The 21,201-nt window shown below is 46.7% G+C and overlaps 1 protein-coding gene across 1 annotated transcript in view; it reads right to left on the reverse strand.

Moving 5' to 3' along the window:
• Positions 1-21,201, reverse strand: part of SPMIP2 (sperm microtubule inner protein 2) — a 269,195-nt gene that overhangs the window by 113,164 nt on the left and 134,830 nt on the right. Inside the window, exon 2 of the mRNA XM_069243429.1 lies at positions 2,878-3,107. Coding sequence (XP_069099530.1) covers positions 2,878-3,107 — 230 coding nt within the window. The remainder of the gene's footprint in view (positions 1-2,877; positions 3,108-21,201) is intronic.

The following is a 21,201-nucleotide window of genomic DNA, read 5'->3' on the forward strand; positions in this document are numbered from 1 at the left end:
CATCTAGTGACAATTGCATTACCAGCCTCATCATAATTATATCTAAAAAACAAGCTAATCCTAATATACAAATGCATGCATGTATGTGGTACTTCTGTAGTGCAAAGTAGCCAAAAGGTAGTGAAGCGCTGTACATGGTCAAAGACAAGCATAAAGTCAATGAGTTATAGGAGAGGTAGCAAGTTTGTGGTTGGTTCATGCATTGTGATGTAGTGTTCTTTAAAGAGGTGCATCTTCAACCCTTTCGGAAACTGTAAGTTGCATTTGGGTGGCCTATGTAAGTGACAGAGATCTTCCGGGGCCTGGGTGCCCCTGTGAACAAACTGGAGTCAATAGGAAAGGGAGGAGGAGGAGAACAAAGTAAAGTGCATTACTGGTGAATCCTATTACAGGTGCATGTGACAGTCGGATGATTGACTGTGTTGAAGGCAGCTGAGAGACCAAGCAATATCAGGAGGTTGGGGTTATTTTCATCTGTGATCAGGAAGGCATCATCTATGATGTGTAAGGGAGTGTCCTCCATGCTGCAGCATTATCAGAAGCCAGACTGTAATTGTGCAGGAGATAGTTTACATTAACGTGATCTTGGAGTTGACCATAGACTGCTTTTTCAATGATTTTGCTGATGAATGGTATGCGAATAATGAGCTGCTAGTTGGCAAACTCATCAGGGTCTAGTGTAGTATTCATTAGGAGTGGGGTGATATGGGCAGTCTTGAGAGCTTCTGGGAAGATGCCTTCAGTGAGTATGGTGAGACCATCCTCAAAGAGAGCTCTGATGAAGGACAAGATATCATCTTCATAAAGAGTGACTTTGAGGATGTTAAGTCTGTCAGGGAGATCTGTGGAAGATAGGGCTTTAAAGGCTATTCATTGCAGGGAAGGGGTGTGTTTAAGAAATGAAGCAGGCTTAGTATTTCTGATATGCTGCTGGATCTTCTTTATTCTCCCACTGAATAAGAGGTTAATGACAGTGGGCTTTTCTGTGAAGGATAGGTGGGTCTGGCAGGGTGTTGATGCAATGGTTGATTGCATTGAAACTCATTCTGCATCTATTGGTGGCTCCATGATGGATACACTGCAATATAGTTAGCAGTGTGAAAACATATTTAGGACCTGTAAATATTATATTCACATATTTCTACAAAGTGTCATGTTAACAACCACATATGTAGTTATGATTAACTAATAATCAAATATGCATGTTGCTTTCTATTTGTCTGAAGCTTCCCATGACATTGAATTGTTTGCTAGACTTTTACGGGCTTAGTGGGCCTGAAAGCCATAGTTTTCAGCACTGCACTTTGTACATCTTCAAGCGTGTAACCTCATTTTCAAACCTAGGAAAGGAAGCAGTATTTTGTGAGAGTAATTGGGCCATCTTGTGCTTCTTCGAGGGAAAGATCCTGACATCTGCACATTAGATATGTTTTTGCTGAGAGTAGGAAGTTTCTGTTGTGTTCTATTAAGAGATTTTGTATATGCACTAGGGTGATTTTGCATGCATTTTAGCTTTAATCTCCAATTGACAGATTTCTAGTGAGAGATCTGATCAGTTGAAATCTCAATTGTCCTTCGTTTTTTTTTCTTTGCTGGCTGCTATCTTGAATTGAAAGCAACTTGGACATTAGACTTCTCAATATGTTTGTGTTTTATTGTAAAAGCAGTCTGGATTTCTGCTTCTATGTATGTGTGCAAGTACATAGCATTTCTATAGAGCACAGCTATCCACAGGGCAGCAGGCCACTGTAAATGTAGAGTCAATGAGTAATAGGAGAGGAAGCTGGGTTGCAGCAGCATGTGCCCTGCAGAGAGAGCGAAGCTTGAGGCGAATACGCTTGGCCTCCTCCCACTCCCTTGTAATGGGCCTGAGAGCTGGAAATCTGTGAATGAATGAACATTCTTCTGCTTGAGGAAGTGACATAGAAGGCCAGGGGCAGAAGACTCTGAGGGGCATGACACCTTAGGCAGTGAGCTAAGGTTAGGTGTAGACTACATCTGCCATATGGTAGCGACAGTGGCAGCCACTTTGCAAAAGTAGTGGTAGGGTGGAGGGATTAAAAGGGGGTGCTTGATTAAAAAAAAAAAATCAAAAAAAATTCACATAACTGTGAATGGCTGCCTCCTCTCCTCTGTCTTCTTCTCTTCCTGACAGCACGGTAGCACAAAGGCTCCCAGACTTCCCTAAGCCAATCACAATGCTGCTGTCACCAGCATGACAGCAGCGTTGTGATTGGTGTGAGTGGCCTGCTTTGGTGCTCAGATAGGGAGTGGGAGACTGTGTATGTTCTCAACACAACTGTGCAATACAGCCCAGTGGAGGAATGCTGTGTGTCCGTGTCTGTTTGGCAGGCCCAAGACAGCCGGCCAAAGTATGACGCGCACTTGTGGTACACTGCACTCCTTCTCCAGCCTTCCTCCAGCCCAGCCCCACCCTAACCTGGCTTGCACAGAAAAATTCAATTATAATAACATTGTGTTATTGTCATTTTATTTTTCCTTTTTTGCACAGTGGGGTGACGCTCCTCCGCCCTAGCGGAGGAGCGCTGCTGGGTAGGGCCTTAAACAGTGTGAAGGTGTGCTCAACGTGCTCATACATTAAAGTATTTAACTGATGAATTCTCTTGTTCCCACTGGTTTAATAAGGTACTTCACACCACACAATGTCCCCAGACAGAAGTTCGGAATGAGCCGAATCATGGGCCTAATTTATACTTTTTTAGCACCGCATTTCTGTCATTTGTTGATGCAAAAGCGGCACAAACGTATAAAATTAAATTATATTTTGTAAGTTTGTGCTGCTTTTGCAACAAAAAATGACGCAAATGCGGCGCTAAAAAAGTATAAATCAGGCCCCATGTTTTAGAGTTGGCTTACCTTGATCTGCATGTCACTTAGGAGATTGGCTCTGTTCAGGTACAGATATTCGTCGACACTCCAGCCAACTTCACCAGGATACTGATATTTGTAGCGTGGTACAAAAGTGCCTGGGGCAGCCCGAGTTAGATGCTCAACACTAGTCGTGCTTTCAGGCGAGGGCTCCGTCTCACCTATATAGGCAGTGAAATCATAGCGCCTAGTTCTGTAATCCCCCACGCCATCAGGAGCTTAAAAAAAACACATGAAAAAAATATTAATTGAGCAGAGGCAATACCTCTCTTGAACAGCAGCTTATTTAAATGGGATCTGGTCTTTTGTCAAAAGAAGCGTATGCTACGCCCCACTTTTAATGTTTTAACTTCTGTCAAATTCACTCTTCAGAATATTGTTCTCGTTTGATTCCCTTTCCTGTTTCAACAAGTCCAGATAGCCCACAAAATGGAGGATAGTCTAAGTAAGCTAAATGCTGAAACTAAAGTTAAACAATATGGTAGGCGTTAAGAGGTTTAAATGGGAAAAAATCAAGTTCAAACATTAATAGTAATTTATTAACCATTATGCCTCAGCAGTGTTGTCGACCGCAAGCAGACACTTAGGTATGTGTGGGGAGATGGAGAACCCTCTGGGTCTCTGCTCTGGGCTATCCCAACAACCTCTGACACAAGAAACACAGTAAAAACAGTGCAATCAAGCAATGTTGAAATAGAAGCTGAGGGTGCACTCCTAGAGTGCTCCAAAGGTGCAACAGGCTTTTCCTCCCACCTTTTATGGCCCAGGGGCCCCTCGATATTAAAGAAGGAGTCGCAGACCCTTGCGCGGCTCCTTCTGTATGTAATACAGATACACTGATGCTACATGTGCACTGGCACGACCACAAGCGGGTGTTCCCTCATTTACATGGAGGCGTGTCCCTGTACAAACAGGAGAACACTTGTATCTGCTTCCATGCTGTATTGCAGATGCGGGCACAGAGGCAAAGAAGGCCACCACATTGATGTGGCGCACCACTTGTCTCCAAGGACGCCCCTTGAAATCAGTGAGATGGGGCACACTTGTGACTCCACAGACTTCCCCTGCAGTCAGGTGTAGTCACTCACTGCATGCTCATGCAGGAGCATCTCTGGCCCCTTTGCAAATGCTACCTGCGTTTACCACCTGCACAGTGAAAGGCACACTGGCTGCTTCAAGTAGCCGGTCTGCCTTTCACTGATGCGCTGTTCCTATTGCAGGTGCGGGTTCGGGGCTGCAGTGCTGACACCACCTTGTTGTGATATGGCGCATTGTCCCAGCCTGTGCTCAGTGCGCAGACTTCAGCCAGACTTCTGTGCCCACTCGAGCGCCAAGTGAGACAGTGCAAGAATCACAATATGTCCCCTGGATTCATTTAAATGCAGCAGGCAAAGAAAGCAGGTTCTTTAGTAACAACTGCTTTCCTCATGCATCAGCCCAAAGTGGGGTGAGGCAACAGGGTATAGGGGGTAATGTCCCTTACCGTCACACACAAAATAGTTTCCTTTGGTGCCAGGGACTACTATGCCAATTTATGGCTTTAGGCACCCCAAAAATATTTTTGCTTTTAGCCATTGTTTTTATTTTGTGGATTGTCAAAGGCCCAGGTGTTTTCTCAATAATAAACCTATGTGAAAGCCATGAGAAAAACCATGGCATATGCCAGACCTATCCCCAATGTCAATGAGTGTTTTAATATAAGATAATTGTTGCACAAATTATATACCATACATTTTCATTGCTCGGTTAATGCATGTGCTCTTGAAGCCACGCCCGACCCTTGGCTCAGCTCTCTTTGTAAATTTGTTGGCTCATTCACTTTTTGCTAAAATGTAGACAGGGTGCAAGGCGCATATCTGGGTAAACCTAAAACCTCACAAAAAAATAAAAAATAAGGAGACATTGCTTGTTACCTAAAAGCATAATTCAAAATACCGTAGAAGTGAAGTTTAGAATATTGCGTGTATGGCTTGTCTTAGCAGACCATAGATTCCACCAAAACAGCCAGGCTCCCTCTGGCTATTCATTCCGTTTTCTGTGGCAAGTGCAATTCAGTCTTCATCCCCTGCACTGTCAATAGGGCTGAGCAAACATGTCTCATAATCAAGAGATCTCGGTACCCAGAACCTCAAAAACAAAGTTACAGGGGCATGGTTTGTTTGGGATGCGACCAAATAAACAGATTCTTGGCTTGATACTTGGGTTTGGGTTCTGATTTGTGTCTGTGTCGGCTTTTCTGGTCATCATGATTCCACAAAGAGGTTTTCCCTTGTTCATTTTTTGGATCACAAACTTAAATATAGTTGCATTGAATATAGTGATTTACAAAGATTTTGTGCATGGGTTGCATCGCTTTGTTGGTGAGGTGAAAAATCTGGAGGACATATGTTGAAACTTTGGAGTTCTGGAAACAGTCAAAGACAGTGATACAATCAACTTGTGGTTGGAACAATAGCTATGTTCCAAGAGTGAAAGTGGATTGTTACTGTATTGTACTAGGACGTTGTGATAAAATTAAGGTGGGTTTTGGGTATCCAGCTATCCTGTTGGGAGTCATTCATAGACATAAAAAACGAAAAATTCGGGGCAGGTATTTGTCATTTGCGTTGGTGCTTGCAAAGGCCTGGGATCCCACTGGAAACTCTTGGGAAAAGAGAGACGACACAGTGGGCACTGGCAGACGAATCCCAATGAGGGCTGTAAGGGCTTTCACAAGCAATGAAAGGGCTGGGGAGCACCTGGCGACCTCAGCGGACACCTTACATTTATTGGTGGGCCCTCACAACACAGGGAGCAAGGTCACATCACAGGCCTGGGGGAGAAGAGGAGGCATAGAAAGTTGTCACCTGTGTACTCAAGGACCACTAAAGAGCGATTTGCACCACTAACCATTTCACCCTTCTGGCAATCTAATTAAAAAGCAGTAGGAATAGAAACTTTTTTTCTTGTAGGCTGATTTTTCAATGATCTTGCCAAGGAAGGATAGGTGAGTGATGGGAAAGCAGTTCATCAAGGTTTGGTATAGATATCTTTAGCAGTGGGATGATAGCCACAGTATCGACAATATGGGTACATGGAGTTCATCCATGCCAGAGGGAGAAGATGCTGAAATTCTTCTTCTGTGCTTCAGAACCCTACACCGTCTCTAGAGATCCACAGGATATCCAGCATCATCAGGAGAGGTTGTTCCTAGAGATTTCCTAGTGCTGGCAGTGTTATTATGGACAGCAATACTTGGTGACATATGAAATGTTTTCAGACTTAAAAGTTGAATGCCAATACAGTGCAACTAGCGCAAACTTGAGATGTTTTCAATTCCTCGTGTGCTCGGAATCAGGAAGTGGTCCCGCACACGTCCACCATTTTGGAAAGATGCACAGTCTAATTGCCACCACCCAGAAGTTAGGATGCCAGCAGTATGTTTGCTGGTAAGCCCCAGAACCGTCTCCTTTTTTGTAAATAAAAGCGCCCGGAGCAGGACACCAGTTAACATTCGGCCCCGGTGATCTTCAGTAGGTGATTCCACCTGGAAGAGACCTTAGCGTAGTAGGTACAGCATAGCCACATGGGGGCATGAAGTAGGATGAGTAAATCCTCATTCTAAAATGGACTTTTATATCTATATATTTATATATTTATTTATTTACACCGCCAGAGTGTGACTATAGGCTCATTCGTCCACCGGAGGATCCATGGGGCAAAGCCCTTAACTTTTACATGTATGTATATGTCTTGGAGTATGTGTAGTATTGTACACATACATGTTTGTTATATGTCTGGTATGTTTCCACAGAGTTTTTGACTCATGGTTTGCTCACTATAAACAGGCCGACAACCCTGTGGTGATTACTACAAGGGTTGCCCACTGAGTGAGGTGTTTGTGGTACAGGAATATCTTAACCGCAAGCCTTTCTGATTTACATTTTCCATTATACATTACAGGTATAAAATCCCTTAGCACTTAGGTGAGATGTTTATTGTAGTCCGCAACGCGTGTGCAGGGTCTCAATGTTGCTTTCAATGCACTTTTACATTTTAGGAGTGGTATCAGGGAGTTAGTCCCCTGGTCCTGATGAAAGCCACTGGGCGAGTGACTAGAAATATGACGACCAATAAAACATGGGTCATTAAAACCACCAGTTTCTTTCATATCTTCCCTTTTTAATCATATTGCGTGAAGACGTTATTAAAACTAGAGATGTCTTATCAGGCAGGTATTTTTAACTTTTACATTAAAAAAATCCCTCCAACTCCTATTATGATCATTATAAGGTAACAACCATGTAGTGCTCCTGTGTCTCTCAGTGGTAGTAGCACGCCCCGTTTTGCTAGGGAACGAGAAGGACCCTATGATGAAGCATGCCACCGTGGGATAACCCTGGTGGGTGAGGGTTTCACAAACAAGGCAGAGTGTTTTTTTCTACCTGTAGGGGATAAAGTATTTGTGCTTACTCACTAGGGCTCTCTTTTTTCTGGTGTAAAAGCTAAGCAAGTAGGAGGACGGGCCCTCCTGAAACAAACCTCTCCCCTCCCTCCTATTTACAGTTACACCACCACTTCATGCTTGATATTTGGTAAGGATTCGTTTTATCCTTCTATTCTGTAGCATAGCAGTAACAGTGCACATCTGTTTATTTATCGAAACAAGATAGTTCAGCCTGCCAGTCTTTTACTACCAGCATAAACAGTACTCCCGAAGGTTATTATTCAGAACACCAGAAAAAGATTCAAATATCCCCGAAAGTCACTGCAAGTAATGCTAATACTAGGTGTCCCTTTTCCGGCATGTTTTCCAGTTTGCCATTGGACTGTTTCGCTCTGATTATGAAATGATCTGAGCCAATCAACGCAACTGACGGATTGAGCCGGGAATGCCATTACTGGCAGCCATTCCCACCATATTTAGAAGTTGAGGCGTAATGTGGGTGGCTGACTGGCAGGAACTGGGCTCACCACAGGTAACCTTTTGCTGCTGGAGACCTGTGTAATTATTAATGGGAGGTGTGTGGTTGTGCACCTCCAGGTATTACTATTGGAGTTCCTAGTAATTACTGGAGACCACTGTTACTGTGAGTATCAGAAAATTGTCTGGTAACCTGATTATAAACATCTCCCACTGCAGTTATCACATAGGTCGTAGCGAGGGGATCTTCAGGAAGCTAACATACATTTCACTTTTCTCGTTCCTCTAACTCAGTTTATTAAAACATTTTCAATGGCCTTGTGTGGTTGGTTATTGAATAACTACTACCTGGTTGATGCCTAATCCAGCCAAGACGTTCGCGTCTTGTCATCCCCACGACTTCCCTGTGTGCTCTGCAAGGGGCTGTTAAACTCAACCTATTGATGTCTGGGCTTGCAGTCCTCCAAATGCACTGTCCCAACAAGTTATTTTTGTAGTGTGGCGTGTGATCCGTTTCCTCACCCACTTGGACTGTAACAGCTGCAGTCCGTTGGTTAATATTTAATCTGTTTGCTGCGACAGAGTGGCCACCTGTGAGTGTGATGTGGCCTGCTCTGTGGAGAGCAGAGCTACTTTTCTACGAGGACACGTACTTAGAAGCAACCATTTCCAGATACTCTACGTTATTTAAGATAACCCCCCAAGAAAGAAGATGAAATCTTGTGCATTTAAGCTCATGAAGAAGGAGAGATTTCGGTTGTTTTTTGTCAGATGTCCTCACTATTGCTGAGAACAGAGTTGACACTTAAAGTGGACATAGACATCCAAAAAAAAGCACCCAAAAAAGTGCTTCGTGTTTGTGAATCACGATGTTTCACGAGCCATTCCTTAGTGAGAACGTGGTCCTAATTTTTGGCAAAATATTTGGCAAAACAAGATCTTTCCCAGTCGGTTTTCCAACCTCTTCTCTCAGATCTTTTCAGGACTCCCCTTCAGCCTCATAAGTCTCCCTTATGTTCATCTCCTTCCCTCAATTGGTAATTCAATAGGAACAAAACCGTGTCGTGTCCTGGGCACTGGGCAATTCATTAGGGTGGGCAGAGACCACAGTGCAGAATGACCCCACCACAATATTCACCACTAGATGTGGTCCAGTTAGTAAGTTGTAGCCATGGATCGTAGACTTCAAAACTAGTTCCACCTGCCTCACGATGCTTGTAATAAACATTGTATTAAACGTTTGGGCAGACACTCCATCACAGGAGCATCTCCATGGCGATGGCAGTCCATGAGCAGTGCCTTCAGACACCCACATGCTCCACTTGTGGTCTAGCGGACGAGGAGGACATTTTGGAACCATATTTAGGCCTGACTTCCCACGTCACCAAATTGTAGCGAATCCATTTCCCTTTTTCTACCCTGCTTCTTTTTTTGCGCGTAACAGTATTCAGAATCAAGCTACCACAGGTAGTAACTGGGTGCTCAGAAGTGGAACGTAACACACAGGGAGCATTAGCACTCGGGAAAGAATGTACAGTCTCATGATATGCTCACAAAAATGTGGGAAAAGTATAGGTTTTGGATCAAGGAACCCGGAATTGCAATCTCCATTCTACTTGAATAAATTATTTGATCTTGGTAAATCATAAATACTCCACATACAGTTGTACTTCTATCTGCCCTGATGTGAGAACTTAACAGGCTCAATACAGAAAATGAGCTCAGATAAACGTAGGATAGGTCCTAAATGCAGTTTTCATACATATATGATTTTATGTGTAAATGGGTATAATTAACACAAAAATAAAGACCTAGTGCCCACCATCCCTGCTTCATGAAGCACCCTAACAAACCTATTTAGTTTAGAGTGTTGTTCTTGGTGTTACATTACATTTTCCAACACATCTCAGAACGGTTAAAATAGATTCCAAAAAGCCTGGGTTCACATATATGGATTTTCCATTTTTACATGTAATCAATCAATCAATCAATCATAGTATTTATAAAGCGCGCTATGTACCCGTTAGGGTTTCGAGGAGCTGAGGTGGGGGGGGGGGGGGGCAGAGAGGCTGTTTAGCGGTCGAAGAGCCAGGTCTTGAGGAGCCTTCTGAATGTGAGGAGGTCCTGGGTCTGGCGTAGCGGAGTGGGGAGAGAGTTCCAGGTTTTGGCGGCGAGGAAAGAGAAGGATCTGCCGCCGGAGGTCTTGCGCTGGATTCGGGGTACGATGGCTAGGGCGAGGTTGGCGGATCGGAGTTGGCGTGTTGGGGTGTAGAAGTTGAGTCTGGTGTTGAGGTAGGAGGGTCCGGTGTTGTGAAGCGCCTTGTGAGCGTGGGTAAGGAGTTTAAAAGTGATCCTCTTGTCTACTGGGAGCCAGTGGAGTTCCCTCAGGTGTGGGGAGATGTGGCATCGGCGGGGTATGTCGAGGATCAGTCGGGCGGAGGCATTTTGGATCCGTTGGAGTAGTTTGATGTCTTTGGTAGGGATGCCTGTGTAGAGTGCGTTGCCGTAGTCAAGTCTGCTGCTGACGAGGGCCTGGGTCACCGTCTTTCTGGTTTCTGTTGGAATCCACTTGAAGATTCTGCGGAGCATACGAAGGGTGTTGAAGCAGGAGGAGGAGACGGCGCTGACCTGTTTGGACATGGTGAGGGCGGAGTCCAGGATGAAGCCGAGGTTTCTTGCGTGGTTGGCAGGGGTGGGCGGGGGACCAAGGGCGGAGGGCCACCAAGAGTCGTTCCAAGCCGAGGGAGTGCGCCCGAGGATGAGGACTTCCGTCTTGTCGGAGTTGAGCTTCAGGCGGCTGATGTTCATCCAGTTGGCGATGGATTTAAGTCCCTCGTGGAGGTTGGTTTTGGCGGTGAGCGGGTCATTGGTCAGGGAGAGGACGAGCTGGGTGTCGTCGGCGTAGGAGATGATGTTGAGATGATGTTGGCGGGCCAGTTTGGCGAGGGGGGCCATGTAGACGTTGAACAACGTAGGGCTGAGGGAGGATCCTTGGGGGACGCCGCAGATGAGGTTGGAGGCTTTGGAGCGGAACGGGGAGAGGCGGACTCTCTGAGTTCTGTCGGAGAGGAAGGATGAGATCCAGTGGAGGGCTTTGTCTTGGATCCCAGCTTCCTGGAGGCGGGTCAGTAGGGTGCGGTGGCAGACTGTGTCAAAGGCGGCGGATAGGTCGAGGAGGATGAGTGCTGAGGTTTCGCCCTTGTCCATTTGAAGTCTGATGTCATCTGTGGCGGCGAGGAGAGCAGTCTCAGTGCTGTGGTTTCGTCTGAATCCGGATTGTGAGGGGTCCAGGATTGAGTTGTCTTCGAGGAAGTGGGTGAGCTGAGAGTTGGCGATCTTCTCGATGACTTTGGCTGGAAAAGGGAGGAGAGAGATCGGTCGGAAGTTTTTGAGGTCGTTGGGGTCAGCCTTGGGTTTCTTGAGAAGGGGTTGGATTTCTGCGTGTTTCCAGCTGTCCGGGAAGGTGGCGGAGGAGAAGGAGAGGTTGATGATCTTGCGGAGTTCGGGGGCGATGGTGGCGTTTGCCGAGTTGAAAACATGATGAGGGCAGGGGTCCGTAGGGGAGCCTGAGTGGATGGTGTTCATGGTTGTTATGGTTTCTGCATCGTCCACGTGGGTCCAGGCGGTGAGGCGGCAGTCGTGGGAGGAGACGCCGGGGGTGGGGTCTGGCGGTGGGCTGGAGTTGAAGCTGTCGTGGATGGTAACGATTTTCTGGTGGAAGAAAGTGGAGAGGTCGTCGCAGAGTTTCTGGGAGGGCGGGATGTCGTTGGAGTTGGCTTTAGGATTTGAGAGTTCCTTCACGATCCCGAAGAGTTCTTTGCAGTCGTGGGCGTTGTTGTTGATGCGTTCGGTGAAATGGGTGCGCTTGGCGACGCGGATCCGTTGGTGGTGTTCACGGTTGGCGTTTTTGAGGGTGGCGAGGTTGTCGGGTGTGCGATCTTGGATCCATTTCTTTTTGAGCTTCTGGCAGATGCTTTTGGAGGTTGTAAGGTCATCTGTGAACCAGGCTGGTTTTTTCTTTCCTTGGATGGCGGTGTGTTTCTTTAGGGGGGCGAGGGTGTTAGCGCAGTCGAGGATCCATTGATGGAGGTTGATGGCGGCTGTGTTCGGGTCGGTTGCGTCGGGTGGAGGGTTGTTGGTGAGGGTGCTGGCCAGTTGGTCCTGGGTGATTTTGCCCCAGCGGCGGTGGGGAGGTGGCTGGATGCGGTGATGTTCTGTGATTTTCTTGTAGGTGAAGTGGACGCAGTGGTGGTCGGTCCAGTGGAGTTCGGAGGTGTGGCTGAAAGCGATGTGGTTGCTTGAGGTGAAGAGGGGGTCCAGGGTGTGTCCGGCGATGTGGGTGGGAGTGTTGACTAGTTGGCGGAGTCCGAGGTTGAGGAGGTTGGAGGTCAGTGAAGTAGTGTTGACGTCGGAAGTATTTTCTAGGTGGTAGTTGAGATCTCCCAGGAGGATGTAATCAGTGGATGCTAGGGCGTGGGAGCTTGCGAGGTCTGCGATGGTGTCGTTGAAGGGGGCTCTTGGTCCTGGAGGGCGGTAGATCAGGGTTCCTCTGAGGGTTGTTTTGGGGTCCGTGTGGATCTGGAAATGGAGGTGTTCGGCTGTTTTGAGGGTGTCGTCCGAGTGGGTGTGGATTTTGAGGGTGGCTTTGTGAACGATGGCTATTCCGCCGCCGATCCCGTTGGTCCGGTCTCTTCTGGTGATTTTGTATCCGTCCGGTATGGCGATGGCGATGTCCGGAGCAGAGGAGTCGTTCCACCAGGTTTCGGTCAGGAAGGCCACGTCAGGTGTAGTGGTGTCGAGCAGGTCCCAGAGCTCGATGGCGTGTTTTCGTGCGGTAGTGGTAGTGGTGTACTGTCTGTCCATTATCTCCTCTGGCTAAGGATGGACCCGATAGCTACATAAAAACCCTGCTGATTTACAGCCTCTGCGAGGAATGTGTTCCCTTTCCTTCTCATTAGCATCTCTAATCATGAAAACATATTTTTATTTTCTCACTGACTGGCACTTAGTGCTGGAGAGTCTCATCCATATATCTTGCTAGCCTTCGGAAAGAATGTTTAGCCTGGAAGAATCCGTCACGTGTGTGGATTGCTTCTGAACAGCCTGTCAGACTAGTCTCCGAAGGGAGGACTAGGAAAGGTGGTAACAACAGACTAGTCACTACTAGGCCTACATTTCCATGGAGAGTCAGTTACGTCAGACTAGCTTCCGAGTAGTATGTAGGTGTGGATAAAGTCACTGTAATGTTGTGGTGCGCTCTCAGAGTGAAAGGAGCACACTATTTGGCATGGGTGTCACAGGGAAACCCCTGGGGAAAGTTGAGGCGGGTGGTTGGGTCCGGATGTGATGTGCAAGTGTTAATAAAAAGATCCGTCAAGTTCCAGGTTGGCAGTTGAGCTAGCAATCGAGTGATGGTGGCAGTTATTAAGCTGCTGCAACTAGGCGTGATTCATGCTTCTGTGAAGAACACTTCAATGGCGACGTGGATGGATAGTGCCACATGACAAAGCCCCGCTGTCCCTTGGCGGCTGGTGACCTTTAAAAGTGGTGGGGATAGGCCTTGGTTCGAATTCCAATGAGCTTTTTCTTGAAGTGTTCTCTCACACTTTCTTGCATTAAGTTTACTGTTTCACTTTGACTCGCTCAGTCTCATGCGGTCTCACTAATTCATGCAGTATTACTCATTCCACTCTGACTCATTCATTCTGAAATACTCAGTCTTACTGTGTCTCACACAGATTAACACTCTGTTACACTCACTGTCATTCTCCCTCACTCACTCACATTCATTCTCACACATACTCGTTCTCACGGACTCTATCTCACTTTAACTCACACACATAGTCACACAGACATACTCAAAGTGATGGAATGGTGCAGGCACCTTCATGCACCTGTATCAGCAATCAATGTCACTAGCTGCTTCAGTGTGTTGCTGGACCTGAATAGTACTTGCATTATATTTTTATCATACCAAGAATGAATAATTATTCACTCTTGATACAATAAATATGGGTCACAAAACAAGGAGGGTGTAGTGTAGCTGTGGAGTCCATAAAGGAGAGCCGTCAATCATCCAGGGACACCTATTCATCAAACCTATCGATTCACTCAACCATCCATCCTTTCACTTATCCACCTCCTTTCATCTATCTATTCATACATTCTTTCCCTCATCCATGCACCCTTTTGCTCCGTCTATCCATCCTCTCACTCCATCCATCCTTCATCCTCCCTTTGGCACATCCACCTGTCCACCCTTTCACTCAACCATACATCCTTACACCCATTCATCCACTCATACATCCCTCTGTTTACCCTTCCACTCAGCCATCCATCCTTGCACTCACTCATCCATCTAATCATCAATCTGTCAATTCCACCCATCCACCTTTCATTAAGGCATCCAACTACCCTGCCTTTCTCTAATCCATCTATTGTTTTACTCATCCATCTGTAGATTACACCTTTCACTCATCCATCCCTATTTTCACTCTATCCATCCATTTACACTTATCCATCCTTCCTTTCACTCACTCATTCTTCCATCCATCCATCCTTTATCTTATCATCCATCGATCCATCCTTTCACCCCTCAGTTTGTTCACCCTTCCACCCCTTCATCCATTCACCCTTTCACCCTTCCATCCATCCATCCACACATACATCCCTCCATTTACCCTTTCACTCAGCCATCGATCCTTTAACTCACCCATCCATCTATCCATCTTTTCTTCCATTCATAAATTCAATGTTTCACTCATCCACCCATCCATCCTTTCCTTCAGACATCCATCTACTCTGCCTTTCACTCATCCATCCTTTGGTTTTTATCATCCATCTTTACATACATCCTTTCACTTATCCATCCTTTCAGTCACCCATCCATCCTTTCAATCCATCATCCATCCACTCCTCCATTCATTTACAATTCCACCCATCCATCCATCCTTTCACTCTTTCTTCCATCTATCCTTTCTCTCATTATCGGTCGATCCATCCATCCATTCATCCATCCATCCTCTCTTTCACTCATACACCCTCTCTCCCTTTCACTCATAAATCCTCTCTTCCTTTCACTCTTTCATCCATGCATCTATATATCCACCATTTCACCCATGTCCTCGTCGGCCTGTCCCACCCCGGCCATTGAAGTGAATGGAGCTTTGACAACTCCTCCCCGGGCCTCTGTTTCTGCACCCCAAAAGGAACTGGATCCATGGCTTTATAATTCAGCATTCCCTCTCCTGTGATGTCACTGCTGTAGCTTATGCCTGCAGGTGGAAGAAAACCTCGCCCGGCTGGCACTTGCATAGTAGGATATGTGCAAAGTTCACTAGAATTCGCCCAGGAGATTCAGCTCCCCTGACTTGGAGAAGTAATTGTTTTTCAGCTGCTCCGTGTTTTCCTCTCCCTGAGGGTGGCAGGTCAATGCCACTTCTGCTCATGAACACCAGTCGCCGCTGCTGCCGCCCCAAGTGCCCACCTGCTGTTCTCCAATCCCTCAGCTGAGCAACCCTGTGCCAAGTGCTATGGGTGGCATGCACACTAGAGAGAGGCTGGCCTGCACACATACCCAGTAACATGCTGCAGTCCTTACTGGTGGATGAGAATGGCTTCCAGTGGAAAGGCATGGCAGGGCTCGCACCAAGACCATAACTAACATCCCAACTCTGACAAGTGTTTTGCATGTCCTCCGGAGGCATGGCAGATAGACTGCTCCACGCTGCCAGGAGGGGCTACCAGAGGTGTACACACACCCTCTGCCTGGCTTGCTCTAATATTGCTCCAGTTACATGACCCTCATAAGTGGGCCCCATGCCAGGGAGGGAAGAGAGGGTCGGCCAGTGATGAGAAACAAAAAGGCAATATGATGAGCCTCATCACCCTCCCATTTTCTAGGCTAAAATGACCCAGTCTAGAATATACTATCCCCAGTCAAAGGGCACATACGGAAGCCTGGACAAAACACTTGCATGAAGTGGGTGGAGCCATCGCACTCTACATAAACATAGTTTGTCACCATCGCATCCACATGGTGGTGGTTTTTCCATCACGTTCCCCGCATCTGTAGCTAGGCCACCCACACACCTTGACAGGCCCCATGGCCCACATCCTTGCCATCAGCCCTTCGTCATAACTGGCTCCCTGAAGCATAAGCACCCAAATGGAAACTATTAGTTGAAAGATTGAATCTTTACGTCACTGCCACAGAGGTGGAGTAAGAACGGAAGAGAGCATTGCTGTCTCATCTTGCAGGTGCAGGTATATATAATTTGTCCTGGACAATCCTGGAGAACAGACCCCCTCACACGTAGCACTCAACACTCATTTTGGCTAACCCCAATTACGAAAGAGTCCTTTTTCACCATGCCCATCAGGAGCCATTCTACTCTTTCTATGCTCAACTCAATGAATTGGCAAGCAAATGCGCGTTTATGGACTAACATGAAGAAATACGCAACCAAATCATCCAAGGGTGAGCATCATACAAACTAAGGGAGCAAATATTCCAAGAGCCAGAGAAGGTCCTCAATAATATATCAACACTGGGCTGTACGAAGGAGCTGTTGAAAGCCTGTACATCCCACAGCGAGGTAGTGTTGAACAAGCAGATCAAAGCTGAGCCTGTGAATCTAGTCTCCCTAGCCCGTCCTACCATCAAACTCAAGCAACGTCAGACCACATGGGGATTCTGCAGATATTGTGGTAACCCAGCCCATTGCCCAAGTAACTGTCCCGTGCGAAGGAAAACCTGTGCGTTCTGCAACAAGCTTTATCACTTTGCAAAGGCCATTTGCACAAAATGCCATCTGAAAAAAAAACTGGGGGCAGGCATTCACTGAACCTCCGGGGGAGGCCAGGGATGAAGCAGACAACATGGACGATGACAGGTTTGAAGGCACCATACACATCATGTTTGCTGTGAAGCAGAGCCCCGCAAAACCAGGGCCACCGAAGTGCCAAGTCTATGTTGGAAAAACCTGACTGATGCTGGTCATAGAGACAGGATATCCATAAAAACCATGGACAAAAAGACGTACAACAAACTAGCTCAGTGACCGAGCCTCACTCCAGTGAAGGTCCGAGTATTTGCCTATGGGCAGACACAACTACTGCAGAAAGAGGGCAAATTCACAACAGCCGTCCAGCACAGATGACAGGGGATTACTACTGCTGTGTATATCTGTCAAGAAGGCTCAGGAAAGTTACTGAGCTGCCAAACAGCAGAGGAACTGAAGTTGGTACAATTTGCACTCCGAGTCCATGTTGTAAGCACTGTAGATATCTGGTTTGAGTATCACAATCTGTTCCGAGGCATTGGGGGCCTAAAGATGAGTCAGTAGCTCACCACATTGCTTGGTCATTCCAGTTGATCGCTCTCCTACACAGACAGATAGCTTTTCATCTCAGGCCAAAATTAGAAGCAGAACTAAAGAAACTAGAAGACGTAGATATCATTGAGAAGGTCCCACACAATGGGTGTTGCTAATTGTGTCACACAGATGCAAAACAACCTGGCGAAGTGAGTGTGTAGACATAAGACTTCTGAATGTAGCCATTAAAAGAGAGAGTCATCTTACTCCCAAAGCACCAGATATCATCACTGAATTGAGTGATGTGGGCTGTTTTTTGAAAATGGACCTTTGATCTGGCTACTATCAGGTCATGCTACACCCAGTCTCATGATACATTACCACCTTCTTCACCCATCTCGGTCTCCGCTGGCAGAAACAATTAAACTTCAGCATTTCCAGCGCCACCAAAGTCATCCAGAATGTTACCCAGGAGATGCTGTCAGACCCCCCAGGAGTCATAGACATGAACGATGACCACCTGGTTCATGCTGCATCAGCATAAGAGCACAGTGCCAGGCTAAGGAAGGTACTGCAAAGACTCAAGGTGAGTGGACTAACTCTGCACAAAGTGTGAATTCCTAAATAAACAAACCTATTTTTGGGCTGCCAGTTTTCTGCCAATGGGGTGGCTCTTGACCCTACCAAAGTACAAGATGTCAAGACAGCACCAGCTCCGTCTTGTATCTTCATAATCCACGGTTTCTTAAGGATAGTAAATTATTGTGGAAGGTTTACTAAACACCTGACTACTCTCACCCACTCCCTCTGTGAACTCACCAAGACGTCTATGTCTTGGATGTGGGGGTGCACCTCAAGAGGACTCATTTCCATGGATCAAGGAGGTGCTGTCGGCAGACACCATTCTTGTATACTTTGATCCAGCCTAAGCTACTGAACTGTCAGTAGATACCAGTCCTACTGGCCTTGGGTCCATGCTGTCTCAGAAACAAAGGTGCAGTGAATGGGCTCCAGCAGGCTATGTGAGTCAGGCACTCCCTCTGACTGAAAAATGCTGCTAGCAGATCGACCGCAGATATTTTCACCGCTACGTATATGAGTATCCTTTTGAAGTGCACACTGACCATAAACCTCCAGTGCCGCTTTTTTAAGAGTTGGTCTCTCAGCCTCCTCCCCACATAGATAAGTGAATCCTGCAGCTGCAGGAGTATTCATTTACAGTTGAATACAAGCCAGGTTCCCAAAACCCAGAAGAATACTTTTCCCAGGATCCCAGAGCAAAGATTCCCCAAGAGGACCAAGATACACAGGACATAGAAGAATACCTCGGGTATGTGGCAGAGCTCACCCCATGACACTAAGTTTCATCACTGCAGCACCCAAAGGGACAACTGTCTCCAGATGACCCTCAGTGCATTCACAACAGGACAATGGAACATGCTCAAGTCCCACTAGGTATGGAGGACCCCGGCAGCCCAAAGGATACCTCAATCCCTTTACAATGTCTACCATGACCTAATGGCAGATGACAATGGCTGTTTTCTTCAAGGTTATCAAATACTCATACCAGACAGCCTGGTGGGGCAGGTGATAAAACTGCCCAATACTGGTCATTAGTGTGTGGTTAAAATCAAAAGTCATCTGTGCAGAAAGGTATGGTTCCTGCATTTAGACGAGGTGGTGGGAACCACTGTGAAGACTTGCATTCCATGCCAATCGACTGGGCAACTCGACCACCAGGCCCTGTTATCACAGAGGAGGGGCCTTGACAACTGTGAGTTCATGTGAACATGGATTTATCCCTGGCTGTAGATACATGATGGCTGTCATGGATGACTGCTCCAAGTACCCTGAAGTTGAAATTGTGTCTACACCAGGGGTGGCTCCTCCACAATGGAGAAGGATCATCGCCCGACTAGCTAAGAGCCAGCAGCTGAAAAATAAATCAATATTTTATTATCATTTTATTTTTCAGCAGCTGGGTGAGCCAGCATGTGCAGGGAGGGGTGGGGCCGGGCCATAGGAGAGGGGAGGAGGAGTCACTTAAGTGTGCATGTCAGTTTGGCCAGCCGTCTTAGGCTGGCCAAACTGACACATGCACTTAGCGTTCTCCAACCTGGCTGTTGCACTGCTGGTTTGAGGAAGCATCACAGACTCCAATGCACTGTCTCAGTCTTTGCTGATCTCCCAGGGACTGCTGGGACACCATCAGAAAAGAAGAGGAGCGATGCAGCCAGCAGCGATGACAGGACAGGTACGTATTTAGGATGAGCACGCAAGCGCTCTGACGTGTTGTAATCTATCTGTGGGCTTTCAACCATTCTCACAGCACGCCCATCACTATCAATCCTTGGTGGACTTGCCTTTCAAAAATCCTTTGTTATCATTGGTACATGTTTTATGTGTGTCCCTCCTTGGGGTGGATTGGTTACCGCCTTGCACATCAACCCAGTTACATGGATAATTGCACGATTGCCGATACGTTTGACTGCAAGCAAACTTCTTTCTCCTTTTGTGTCTCTCATTCGCACTCATGCTTATGGCGGCCATGAGTCAGCTCGCTTATGCCAACTGTTTTACTTTTCATTTTCAATTTAAGTGGGAAGAAAAGTCCAGTTAGGAATTTACAATGTTAACAGCTCCAACTCGTGCAAACACAAGACCCATTGCATTGCAAATGTGTGTTTTTTGATTATTATTATTTTATTATTTCCCCTGTCCCCCCTTAAGATTTGCAGCGGCCGACACTGGTCTACACCACCAGCTAATGAAGTTCTATCCACACTAGAGAGAATCATGACCACTCATGGGTTGTTGAGGGAGCTCTGGGCCTAAAATGGGCCTCCATTTATTGAGCAGGATCTTCCCATGTAGCTGAAGTCTTGGAACAAATTGTACAGATAAATAACGCTATAATAGCCGCAGGCAAATTGCAAGGTCGAACAATTCATGGGAGCCATGAATAATAAAGTAATTTGCATTGCTCACAGTGATCCACAGACTTTAGAATGGGCTATCTACTCTTTCCTATGAGACTATCAGCAGAACCCACATGCCACGACCGGAATAGTTCTCTTTCAGGTGAAGATGGGCCCGCTAAGTGCATTATGCCATTCCCCATTCCCCATCACCCAAGTTGGGTCCCCTGAGTTCTGAATGATATTTAGGTGTTTCAACAGAGAAAGTGGATCTATGCCCAAAACAGTGCTCGAACATGAGCCCGGCACTCAGACATACGGGTGGGCTATGCAGTTTTAGTCAAGGACTGGTATCCTGGCAGTACATTTAGGATCCCTTATGAGCCAGACCCCTTGGCAAGTGACGAAGCGCCATGGTAGTATTGTAAAAGCCAAGAGGTGCGACCTAGAAGTGACGAGAAATATTTCCAGGGGTCGCATCCTATAGTGGCACCCTTCAACCAAGGAGAAGAAGCTGGTGTCGAAGAAGATGAAGAAGTGAGTGACCCCTGTCTGGTGTTTCCTTCGAGAACGAGTCCTTCAGAGGATACAGGTGCGACAAGTGGGCCCCCGAAACACTCTGCAGCCCCGGCCATGCTAATGAGACTGCTCAGTGGAGTTGCAGTCCTGAGACTTCCCAGGGCACCCAATCCAGGCTCCAGTTGAGGCATAACCCAGCACCTTCCGGACACTTCAGAGACTTCATGGTGTGACCCAAAAGGGCTAGGACTGCTATTAGTTCTAGACACATGGTAGGGCTTGTGTTTCTGTTCAAGTTTGTATAAGCTGGAGAGGAATGTAATGTGGTGCGCTCTGAAAGTGAAGGGAGCACACCAATTGTCTTGGGTGTCACAAGGAAACACTCAGGGGAAAATTTAGGTGGATGGATGTGTCATGTTCATAAAAGGAGCAGCCATGTTCTTGGGTGGCAGTTGAGCTAACAATCGAGTGTTTGTGTCATTTACTATGGTGCCGCGACTATGCATGTTTCAGGCTTCTGTGAAGCACACTTCAGTCACCGTATGTCAGACTAGACTCCAATTAAAGAGTACTGATAGGGAAAGTCAGTCACATCTGTGAGTTGCCTCTGAATATAAAAGAGGTCTTGGGAGAGTCAGTCGCCTGTTACATTAGC

Source organism: Pleurodeles waltl, chromosome 1_2 (assembly GCF_031143425.1).
Source record: "Pleurodeles waltl isolate 20211129_DDA chromosome 1_2, aPleWal1.hap1.20221129, whole genome shotgun sequence".
NCBI lineage: Eukaryota > Metazoa > Chordata > Amphibia > Caudata > Salamandridae > Pleurodeles > Pleurodeles waltl.